The sequence below is a fragment of the Gobio gobio genome (assembly GCF_949357685.1).
Source record: "Gobio gobio genome assembly, chromosome: 2".
NCBI classification, from domain to species: domain Eukaryota; kingdom Metazoa; phylum Chordata; class Actinopteri; order Cypriniformes; family Gobionidae; genus Gobio; species Gobio gobio.
This window is the reverse complement of record NC_137098.1, coordinates 56,713,788-56,725,994: the sequence shown is the minus strand read 5'-3', so window position 1 is coordinate 56,725,994 and position 12,207 is coordinate 56,713,788. Positions and strand designations below refer to the sequence as shown.

At 37.8% G+C, this 12,207-nt stretch overlaps 1 protein-coding gene across 3 annotated transcripts; it reads left to right on the top strand.

Moving 5' to 3' along the window:
* Window positions 1-688: 688 nt before the first annotated feature.
* Window positions 689-8,140, top strand: spg21 (SPG21 abhydrolase domain containing, maspardin). 3 transcript variants are annotated; one of them, XR_013816048.1, is made up of 11 exons: window positions 689-812; window positions 1,258-1,322; window positions 1,526-1,687; window positions 1,851-1,931; window positions 2,032-2,177; window positions 2,258-2,366; window positions 2,703-2,810; window positions 2,893-3,033; window positions 4,088-4,162; window positions 5,426-7,522; window positions 7,677-8,140. XR_013816048.1 is itself a non-coding variant. In XM_079810456.1 (10 exons), exons 2-10 carry the CDS (start codon window positions 1,260-1,262, stop codon window positions 5,465-5,467), a joined length of 927 nt encoding a protein of 308 aa, XP_079666582.1. In that variant the 5' UTR covers window positions 689-812; window positions 1,258-1,259; the 3' UTR covers window positions 5,468-8,140. The 3 variants fall into 3 exon arrangements, 2 of the variants coding, with proteins under 2 accessions (XP_079666582.1, XP_079666581.1); XM_079810456.1 differs by having other exon boundaries at window positions 5,426-8,140; XM_079810455.1 differs by having other exon boundaries at window positions 4,088-4,190; window positions 5,426-8,140.
* Window positions 8,141-12,207: the final 4,067 nt, after the last annotated feature.

The following is a 12,207-nucleotide window of genomic DNA, read 5'->3' as shown; positions in this document are numbered from 1 at the left end:
CCGTACATCTTATAAGCTAATTATTTGTGATGTTTTGGAAAACCTTGCTCTAATGAGTTATTTTTTACCTATGTATTCTACACTGTAAACAGTGGTAGGTTGGCCTGTAAGGAGCTCTATTGTTACCCAAACCCTTAAAATTAGCTAACCTAGCACATTTATTTTGTAAGGTAACAACCTGGACAGCTGTGCAGAATTAATGTCCAATGTTTGTCATGTGACAACACTGTAGCACACTACTCTGAAACTGTACCATACTCTTTGTTGCATATTGTATACTATTTCACACATTTTTCTTTAAAAAAAAAAAAGTAGCAGTAGGCTATGCTTTGTGTACTGGGCAGTAAGCAGTAAGTTAGTATGCCATTTCGAACACAGCCATAGTGAATCAAATGAATCGATAAATCACTAAAGAAAGTGAATCAGTGGACAGAGAAAGAACAAGGTGTACATGTGAATGCACACTAGCCATTATCAGGGATTATTCAAGGTGAATGTAATTATTAATTAAACAACCTAAAAATAAATTACACTTTGCAATCTACATAGCATAAAACAAATATCCTGATAAATGATTTTTTAAAAAAAATAAAACAACATGAGTGTGAAAAAAAGATTTATGTTTCCTTTATTTTTGGGTGAACTGTCCCTTTAAAAGCGCTCTCCGCCGCGCACGCGCGTAGTTAGCAGTCGCTGATTGGCTGTTGTGATCGAGTGCAGTCAATCGTTTTCTGGCTGCGGAAGCTGCTGTCATGTGATTCAGCGAAAGGATACAATGTTTTTTCAAACCTGTGGATGAAAGGCATTAAAAGGTGATTTATTTCATGAATCAACACGGTAACATTCTCTCATCTATTGCTCGAAATGGTCTCCTGATTTGCGTCGCTGTGAAACGTATACAAACAATAGTTGTGTAGGGGCATATGCTGTATTTTTGAACATCTTAAACGCTCGTATGAAGGTCTTAATGATTATTTTAGAGATACACCATCATTTGTATATAGTGTTATGATTGCAGGAATTGTGTATGAGCGTTCAGTTGTCGCATTAACTCAAGACCATTCTGTACTCCAGTCACATGTTTTCTATGGTGAAATACTTGAAAAGGGTGTAAAATCAATATAGATCGACAATTATTCTTTTACATGAAACTAAATTTCACAAAATGCCTCTTCTTTTCATCTAAATTGCAAGCATCAGAATAACTGTTATGAGAGACTTGCACTTATTTAATCAGACATTTCTTTTGCATTTCAGCAATGGAGGAGATAAGAGTATCTCCTGATTATAACTGGTTCAGAAGCACCGTACCTCTGAAAAGAGTAAGAAAAAAAATCTATCTATCTATCTCATCTTTTTAATTTGAATTAAGGTAGAAAACAGGATGCTAATTGTCATTTGTCATTGTTAATTGACATGTAAGAAAGTTAAAATGATAGAACTGCTGTAAATGATAATAATATATGTATTTTTTTCAGTGATATTGTAACACATTTGTGAGAATTCCTGCCTGTGTCTTCTTTAGATAATTGTGGATGATGATGACAGTAAAGTCTGGTCGTTGTATGATGCTGGGCCGAAAAATATCAGATGTCCCATCATCTTCCTCCCGCCCGTAAGCGGCACCGCAGAGGTTTTCTTCCAGCAGGTGCTGGCTCTCTCTGGATGGGGCTACCGCGTCATCTCGGTATGTTCTCTCACACATAAACTAGAGACAGACCTGCTGGTAAAGATATTTGTTAATTAATAGGTTTATTCGGTTGCTTGACATTTCAAACATGGGAATTTATGTCACTAACATGCCCTTGTACATTATTGCTTTCTTCCATGACATGTAACTTGATATTCAGCTGCAGTATCCTGTCTATTGGGATCTGCTGGAATTTTGTGATGGATTTAGGAAGCTTTTAGACCACTTACAACTGGACAAGGTATGAAAAATGTATTATCTTATGCATGCAACATGGAAAATCACAAGTCTCTTTCACAACCTGTTTTCCTTTCTCTATCGTTCCGTCTGTCTCTGTGCAGGTGCACTTGTTTGGCGCCTCCCTCGGTGGATTCCTGGCTCAGAAATTTGCTGAAGTCACGCATAAATCTCCCAGAGTTCACTCTCTCATCCTTTGCAACTCATTTAGTGACACATCGATCTTCAACCAGACATGGACGTCAAACAGGTAGGGACATGTACTGATAATTTGTCCTGTGGTAATGTCTCCATCCTTGTGGACTTTTTCTCATTGTCTTTCTTTTCTAGTTTCTGGTTGATGCCTGCGTTCATGCTCAAAAAGATTGTGCTTGGCAACTTTGCCAAAGGACCCGTGGACCCAAAAATGGCAGATGCAATTGACTTTATGGTTGACAGAGTGAGTACTATACTGACTGTTTTTATGACATAATTAAATAGTGTAACTCCATTAAAAAATGGCCACAGAAAAAAATTTAAAAATATAAAAATATCCATGTAGATTTTTTGTCGTAAGGGCATTTATTATGAACATGAAATACTACCCAGATTTTGTTAAACGTTTAAGTGTGCTAACACTGAAATATGTTATTATTATACATACATCAAGCTAAATATAGTGCTTAAGCTGAATTGATGTAGTTAGTAATAGATCTTGTACTGATGTGTGAAGGTAAATTAGTCTCAGTCTTTGCTCATTTGTCAACAAAGCGTGCTCTGTTTATCTGTGCTTCAGCTGGAAAGCCTGAACCAGAGTGAACTGGCTTCTCGACTCACATTGAATTGCCAAAACTCCTACGTGGAACCTCACAAGATAAAGGATGTTGCTGTCACCATAATGGATGTAGGTCTTTTTATATATATGCAAGAAAACAAAAATAAGTGAACTGTTAAGAACAGTTGATTTTGACCTTCTTTTCTCTTAGGTTTTTGATCAGAGTGCCCTGTCACATGAGGCAAAGGAAGAGATGTATAAGCTGTACCCAAATGCTAGAAGAGCTCATCTCAAAACCGGCGGAAACTTCCCCTATCTCTGCAGAAGCGCAGAAGTTAACCTGTACATACAAGTGAGTCGTCCGTTTCAAGTTGTTTGAATTAATATTTCACCCTAAATTTTAAATTCTGTCAGTATTTACTCACCCTTGTGTTGTTCCAAACCCCAATGATTTTCTTTCTTCTGTGGAACTTGTGTGAAGAAAATTTGAAGCTTCAAAAAAGAAGCTAAAACCCTGTAGAGTAGTCATGTTTGTTTCCGAATCTTAGCCATACGATAGCTTTATGTGAGAAACTATGGACTACAATTATGGACAAATCATTCTTTTGATCTAATTCAGAAATCTGGTCTGAATGATTTATTCTCGGATTTGCAAAATCACGATGACTTAATTGTTGCAGAAGAGGGGAAGATTATCAGTAGCTTTGTTTCCATCCAACTATTTTTATGTGAATTTTGGTTTATCACAAAAAACGCTGGACCTTGACGTGCATAAAGTATGGTGGAAACGCTTTTACTGAATAAATCCTCGATGTGCAACAAAAAACTGGAGGATGTGATTGGACTGGACTGGATTAAGTGGCCCAATTTCATTGCACAGCATCTCAAATGTTGGTTTGATCATTCTGAAATGCCTGAGCCAAAGTCTGTCAACCGAATGATTTGGTATAATGACCTTCCAGAACTGTCCCACACGATTGCGCTCTCAAACACCAGTCATCTGCCTCCGAACACAAGATAACATGACAGCGTTTATTGCATTTCATCTGCACGCTCTGAGGCGAAAGTCATTTATAATGTAGGAAAAAAGAGCCTCAATGACTGGCTTCTCCGATTGCAGCAACTTCTATTTTTATTACAGATATTTTTTTGCCAATTTCCCAGAAAGTGATGATTTTGTTCTCTTGAACACATTGGAGAAGAAACAGTGATTTATTTCCAGTTCCAGTGAAATTCCAGTTTTACGCACAAGTTAAACGGAAACAAAGCTAGTGAATAAAAACATAAATTTCAGTCTGTTTTGGAAGACATGGAGCACTTTTATGATACTTCAGCTTCAACACAAATGATATCTAGTGTTGTTGTGATTTCAGGTGCTTAATTTGCACTCTGGTTTTACTCTGTAGATACACCTGCGTCAGTTTCATGGGACACGGTACGCCGCCATCAATCCAGAAATGGTCAGCGCAGAGGAGCTGGAGGTGCAAAAGACAAATCTGAGCAACAACAGTGAGAGTGATGATGAATAATAGAGGCTTCATGTAAACATTTTCTGAATGATGAATAGATGAATCAGGACCTGAATTTGACCTGATTTAGCTACACACCATTCAGAGATCACGTTATTCACGGTATTCCTGTTTTTCTATTACCTTATAGTCGGTTAAATGTGAATGGACTTTAAAGAGCATATTTTTACTTTATGGACAATAAACAATATTTTGATATAATATTATGACTGTAAATAAGTGAAATTGATAGTTAGGGCTTTCATAGAATGCCATATTTTGACCCGGCTGCCTTACACAATATATACATAAAACACACTTCTTTGTTGAATTGAGCACTTTTTACTCGTTGAAATTAATTTTCTGCCTTTTGTATGTTGGTGTTATTTTCTGTTTTGTATTAGTTTTTTGTATGAATGTTGTCAGTGTCATTATCTCTGTTGGTTGTTAGAGTCATGCACTGCTATAAAATGAAACTCATTTCAACACCAGATTGTATAAAACTTTCACTTTTTCCAAATGGCCTTTCAGGAGTTCTTGATTTGGAAACAAATCAAAATGTGTCATTATTTACTTTAAAATAAAGCTGTTTAACCACAAAAGCCAGTTATTGATAATTGTTATAGATTTACAACTAATTTAAAAGACTGTAAATCAGTTACAAGTATTGCATTTGTTAAACTCATCAGTCATTTATATTTAATAATAATTCTGCATGGGCGCAAATCTGCCTTTCAGTTTACAAGGAGCATTTGTTAACCCAAGTATACCTTTATAAATCACATGATCCACTAAACTAAAGCACTATACAATACAAACACTGTTATATGGCTATAGATTATTTATTCAAGTCATATCAGAGTGTTTACATAAGAATCAGATCAATGCATTTGGATTTTATGGCATGCAAATAAATTCAAGTCTATACCACAGTAATTTAGATTATTGATCCAATTTGAAGTACAAGCATGTTTTTTGGACCAGTATCATCTGAATATCCTGGTAAATGAATATAGTATTCATTGAGTACCATGATATTATCATCTCATACGGCACAATATTTTTTGAAGAAGCCATCACATTAAAAGTCGGCATGAAATCAAAACGAACAATTATTATTTTTTTTTTAGGGAATATTGCAGTGTTTATTATAAATGATTCATCTATGCACATCTTTTTTTTTTTTATTAATGTGCCTTTATAATCTTTAAACAAAATAACTTCTCCCTCTTGCAGCGTCATCTCTTCTCTTCTCTGATGATGTGTTTACTGGCGTGAGGGCGGGACAACCTGTCACTCACATGAGATCAACCAATAGCAAACCACAACCAATCATCTCCCAATGGACAAAATCAAGTCCTGCCCTACAGTTTTTCTTGTTCAAGAACCTGTTTCACTCGGACATACGTCACAATAGGGAAGAAAAGACTATCATAACTTCCATTTCATGCTGACTTTGGCTAAGGTGCTCTGTGTGTCTATGACGTATGCTGCAGTTGTTCAAAACCCTTATAATGAGCAATGCCTTAGCAAACACCACTAATACTTATTTTGGGAGGAAACCTGGCAACAAAAATAAAGAAAAAAAAGTTTTTCGTTTTGCTTGGAAACAGTTTGCAACATCGTTCCAAAAGAAAATAGCTGCACGTTCCTCAAATACAGTTGGTGTTGATTGTAGATGGAATGAGAACAGGGGTCCATTAACTTGCTTAAAGGGATAGTTCATCAAAAAAATTAAATTCTGTCATTAATTACACTTAGGTTATTACAAACCCGTTAAAGACTTTCGTTCCTCTTCATAACACAAATGGTGATCGCTTTATATGTTGAAAAGATTTAATTTAGTCTTTTATACACATATAAACATTGATCAGTGAACATAACATGCTTGACACGCGAGAACAAACCTCATTGGTTCTTGCTGAAGCTCAAACTTGCTGTATTACACATGAGAATGAACCTCATTGGTTCTTTCTGAAGCTCAAACGTGCTGTATTACACATGAGAATGAACCTCATTGGTTCTTTCTGAAGCTCAAACGTGCTGTGTTACACATGAGAATGAACCTCATTGGTTCTTGCTGAAGCTCAAATGTGCTGTGTAACACAAGAATTAACCTCATTGGTTCTTGCGGAGACTCAAACGTGCTGCGTAATACACGATTATGAACCTAATTGGTTTTACAGAAGCTCAAACGTGTTGTGTAACACGAGAATGAACCTCATTGGTTCTGTCGGAAGCTCAAATGTGTTTGATAACACGAATGAACCTCATTGGTTCTCGCAGAAGCTCAAACGTGCTGCGTAACACACAAGAATGAACCTCATTGGTTCTTGCTGTAACTCAAACGTGCTGCATAACACACAAGAATGAACCTCATTGGTTTTACAGAAGCTCAAACGTGTTGCGTAACACGAGAATGAACCTCATTGGTTTTATAGAAGCTCAAACGTTTCACTTGCTGAAGCTCAAATGTGCTGTGCAACACACAAGAATGAACCTCATTGGTTCTTGAGGAAGCTCAGATGTGCTGCGTAACACACGATTATGAACCTAATTGGTTTTACAGAAGCTCAAACGTGCTGCTTAACACAAGAATGAACCTCATTGGTTCTTGCGGAGGCTCAAACGTGCTGCGTAACGCGATTATGAACCTCATTGGTTTTACAGTAGCTCAAACGTGCTGCGTAACACATGAGAATGAACCTCATTCGTTCTTGCTGTAGCTCAAACGTGCTGCATAACACACAAGAATGAACCTCATTGGTTTTATAGAAGCTCAAACGTGTTGCGTAACACGAGAATGAACCTCATTGGTTCTTGCTGAAGCTCAAACGTGCTGCGTAACGCGAGAATGAACCTCATTGGTTCTTGCGGAGGCTCAAACGTGCTGTGTTACACATGAGAATGAACCTCATTGGTTCTTGCGGAGGCTCAAACGTGCTGCGTAACACACGATTATGAACCTCATTGGTTTTACAGAAGCTCAAACGTGCTGCGTAACACGAGAATGAACCTCATTGGTTCTTGCCGAAGCTCAAACGTGCTGCATAACACACAAGAATGAACCTCATTGGTTCTTGAGGAAGCTCAAATGTGCTGCATAACACACAAGAATGAACCTCATTGGTTCTTGAGGAAGCTCAAATGTGCTGCATAACACACAAGAATGAACCTCATTGGTTCTTGCGGAGGCTCAAAGGTGCTGCGTAACACACGATTATGAACCTCATTGGTTTTATAGAAGCTCAAACGTGTTGCGTAACACAAGACGGAACCTTACTGGCTCTCGCATGTCAAGCAAACATGCTTGAGCTTCCGTTTACCACAAGGGTGTCCAAACTCGGTCCTGGAAGGTCACTGTCCTGCTGAGTTTAGCTCCAACTTGCCTCAACACACCTGCTGGAAGTTTCTAGTATGCCTAGTAAGACAGATTAGCTAGTTCAGGTGTGTCTTATTGGGGTTGGAGCAAAACTCTGCAGGACAGTGGCTTTCCAAGAGCAGGATTGGACACCCCTGGTTTACCACAACTGATGTGTGAGTTGATCAATGTTTATGTGAATAAAATCCTAAATTCAATCTGTTCATCATATAAAGCGATTGTGTCTCTTCAGAAACTTTGGACTAAACCGCTCAATTTAGCTTTACAATCTCTTTTTGAAGCATCAAAATGGTAGTTGCGTAAGTGTCAACGGAGGGACAGAAAGCTCTAAGATTTCGTCAAAAAGATCTTAATTTGTGTTCCAAAGGTGAATGAGAGTCTTACGGGTTTGGATTGGAACAACATGAGTGTGAATAATTAATGACACAATTTTCACTTTTGGGTGAACTAGCCTTTTAATATATCTGAGATGATTGGACAGATTCAGATCTTCTAATCATCATAACTGATCTCTGGTTAATTTGGCTCTTCAAACGAATTTGTGGATTTGATTAAAATATCTGGAAGTTACTACATGTTCTTGTGTTCATTGGAAAGGACAGATACATTAATACTCGAAACTATGACCAGCAATGCAGAGATTGTCTGGCATCAAGACAGCATTGAATGACATCTTATTAAAAAAGAACATCACACGTCTGACGGATTTCTGGACCTTTATAAGGAAACAGCCAAGCAACCAAAACAACATAAAAGTTATAATAGATAAATGAAATGTGTACTTATTATTACATGATTATTTCCTTTATTTCATGCTTTCTAGTATTTGTAAAGGCTTTGCATTTTTATTTCAATGTTGTAATTAGCAATTAATTTACTTTGATCTGTGAAGCAGATTTGATACATGACACTGATGACAGCATCTTCTGTGTTACATCGAACCATAATAGCGGTCGCTGTTCAAATTAATGCACGGCATAGACAAACTGCCACTTAAATTATTAGGTAATTATTCCCTAATGAATAAATCCCTCAATGAGTAAAACTGGCTGTGTCTACATTATGATAGACCAAAACATTATAATATAAGGTTGGCCCCACTTTATATTAGGTGACCTTAAGTACTATGTACTTACATCAAAAAATAAGTACAATGTACTAACTGTGTTCAAATTGTCAGTTTTGCTGAAGTTTAAGGGTAGGGTTAGGTGTAAGGGAAGTGTCAACTGTGTAATTACAAATGTAACTACAGAAATTAATTACAGATGTAATTACATGGCGGTATTTTTTAAAATGTAAGTATAATGTAAAAACATGTATGTACACAATAAGTGCATTGTATCAAATGATTAAATAAAATGTTAGTACATAGTAGTTAAGGCCACCTAATATAAAGTGGGTCCATAAGGTTACACTTTATTTTAAGGTGATTTAGTTACATTGTACTTACTCAAATAAGCACTGAGTAATATTAATTAACTACATGTACTTGCTATAGAGTTAGGGTTAGGATTTGGTTTAGGGTTAAATGCTTGTAATTTTGCATTTTGTTGTTATTACTATAGTAAGTAAATGTAGCCTAGTAATATGAAACTACGTCACCTTAAAATAAAGTGTTACAGAAAGTTGAAGTGGCTGGGACAGCAAAAATGCAATCTAATCCCGTTTGCATGAAATAAGCCTGCTCCCGAGCAGGTTTGAGCTTACGGACTCCAGGGTGAGCTTTGAAGAACCTAACAATCCTGCATCGTGTCAAACAGTAAAATCCATAAAGATCCATAAGATAAAGGAGTAATCCATGTATGAAGAACGGGCCCCAGGCAGCACAGCTTCTTTTAAAACTCATAACAGTGATGCTTGACTAGGTGGTTTCTACAACACCTATCGTTTGGGTTTGTGTACATAATGACATCTGTAAAACCCGAGAACCACAGGTGTATGCAAATTTGCATCTTATCTCAAAAACATTTTCATATGTCAATATTAACTTTTAACAAGACCTGCTTTAGTTCAGCACAAAATTTCCTGCTCAGTCAGAATCCACTAAAACACTTAGAAAAGCCATTATACAGTAGGTTAGATACAACAAAGATAACTGCAATCTACAATATAATTTTATTTAAAAAACAACAACAACGCTAGTCATGCTGCTTACTGTGACTCTGCCAATACTTTAAAACAAGTACACTTACAAATCAAACAGTTTCAGTAAAACATCACAACCTACATTTACATATCTCTTGCTTAGGCAGGCTGAACATATCCAGAATGTTATAATGAATAATTAAAGGGATAGTTCACCCAAAAATGAAAAATTAGCCCATGATTTACTCACCCTCAAGTCATTATAATGGCAGTGAATGGCGGTTTCTGTTTTGAAGTCCATAAAAGAGCATCTATCCATCATAAAAGTGCTCCACACGGCTCTGGGGGGTTAATAAGGCCTTCTGAAGCGAAGCGATGCATTTGTGTAAGAAATATATCCATATGTAAAACTTTACAAACTGTAATCTCCTACTTCTGCTAACTGTTGTACGCGCGTTCATGAGAGACTGGCGTTCCAGCGTATGGTGTAGGATGCAGGCAAGTTCCGGTGACGAACGTGGAAACGTAGGGGATAGAGCAAAACAAAACTTGGTTTTTCCCAAGAACTAGCATATTCTCACTGGAGCGTCCTATGTCATACGCTGGAACGCCAGTCTCGTGAACGCGCTAACTGTTGTAAAAGAGCCTTTATTAACCTCCTGGAGCCGTGTGGATTACATTTATGATGGATATACAGTGAGGAAAATAAGTATTTGAACACCCTGCTATTTTGCAAGTTCTCCCACTTAGAAATCATGGAGGGGTCTGAAATTGTCATCGTAGGTGCATGTCCACTGTGAGAGACATAATCTAAAAAAAAAAATCCAGAAATCATAATGTATGATTTTTTTACTATTTATTTTTATGATACAGCTGCAAATAAGTATTTGAACACCTGTCTATCAGCTAGAATTCACACCCTCAAAGACCTGTTAGTCTGCCTTTAAAATGTCCACCTCCACTCCATTTATTATCCTAAATTAGATGCACCTGTTTGAGGTCGTTAGCTGCATAAAGACACCTGTCCACCCCATACAATCAGTAAGAATCCAACTACTAACATGGCCAAGACCAAAGAGCTGTCCAAAGACACTAGAGACAAAATTGTACATCTCCAAGGCTGGAAAGGGCTACGAGGAAATTGCCAAGCAGCTTGGTGAAAAAAGGTCCACTGTTGGAGCAATCATTAGAAAATGGAAGAAGCTAAACATGACTGTCAATCTCCCTCGGACTGGGGCTCCATGCAAGATCTCACCTCGTGGGGTCTCAATGATCCTAAGAAAGGTGAGAAATCAGCCCAGAACTACACAGGAGGAGCTGGTCAATGACCTGAAAAGAGCTGGGACCACCATTTCCAAGGTTACTGTTGGTAATACACTAAGACGTCATGGTTTGAAATCATGCATGGCACGGAAGGTTCCCCTGCTTAAACCAGCACATGTCCAGGCCCGTCTTAAGTTTGCCAATGGCCATTTGGATGATCCAGAGGAGTCATGGGAGAAAGTCATGTGGTCAGATGAGACCAAAATAGAACTTTTTGGTCATAATTCCACTAAACTTGTTTGGAGGAAGAAGAATGATGAGTACCATCCCAAGAACACCATCCCTACTGTGAAGCATGGGGGTGGTAGCATCATGCTTTGGGGGTGTTTTTCTGCACATGGGACAGGGCGACTGCACTGTATTAAGGAGAGGATGACCGGGGCCATGTATTGCGAGTTTTTGGGGAACAACCTCCTTCCCTCAGTTAGAGCATTGAAGATTGGTCGAGGCTGGGTCTTCCAACATGACAATGACCCGAAGCACACAGCCAGGATAACCAAGGAGTGGCTCTGTAAGAAGCATATCAAGGTTCTGGCGTGGCCTAGCCAGTCTCCAGACCTAAACCCAATAGAGAATCTTTGGAGGGAGCTCAAACTCTGTGTTTCTCAGCGACAGGCCAGAAACCTGACTGATCTAGAGAAGATCTGTGTGGAGGAGTGGGCCAAAATCCCTCCTGCAGTGTGTGCAAACCTGGTGAAAAACTACAGGAAACGTTTGACCTCTGTAATTGCAAACAAAGGCTACTGTACCAAATATTAACATTGATTTTCTCAGGTGTTCAAATTCTTATTTGCAGCTGTATCATTCAAATAAATAGTTACAAATCATACATTGTGATTTCTGGATTTTTTTTTAGATAATGTCTCTCACAGTGGACATGCACCTACGATGACAATTTCAGACCCCTCCATCATTTCTAAGTGGGAGAACTTGCAAAATAGCAGGGTGTTCAAATACTTATTTTCCTCACTGTAGGCACTTTTATGGACTACAAAACAGAAACAGCCATTCACTGCCATTATAAAGCTTGGAAGACTTGGAAGAAACTGACTGTATTCGTCTGAAAGAAGAATGTCATATACACCTAGGATGACTTGAGGGTGAGTAAATCATGGGCTAATTTTCATTTTTGGGTGAACTAATCCTTTAAATGAATGAGTTATGAATGAATAATTAAATACATCTGCATTAGGGCCAGGTATTGACACAAATTTCACGATTCAATTCT

What these genes read in the sequence shown, in the direction of transcription:
- spg21 (XM_079810455.1), top strand. Translation starts at nt 1,260, where the DNA reads ATGGAGGAGATAAGAGTATCTCCTGATTATAACTGGTTCAGAAGCACC. An exon ending in CAGACATGGACGTCAAACAG is followed by an intron (nt 2,178 to 2,257) that starts GTAGGGACATGT and finishes TTTCTTTTCTAG; the next exon opens with TTTCTGGTTGATGCCTGCGT. An exon ending in TTGACTTTATGGTTGACAGA is followed by an intron (nt 2,367 to 2,702) that starts GTGAGTACTATA and finishes TCTGTGCTTCAG; the next exon opens with CTGGAAAGCCTGAACCAGAG.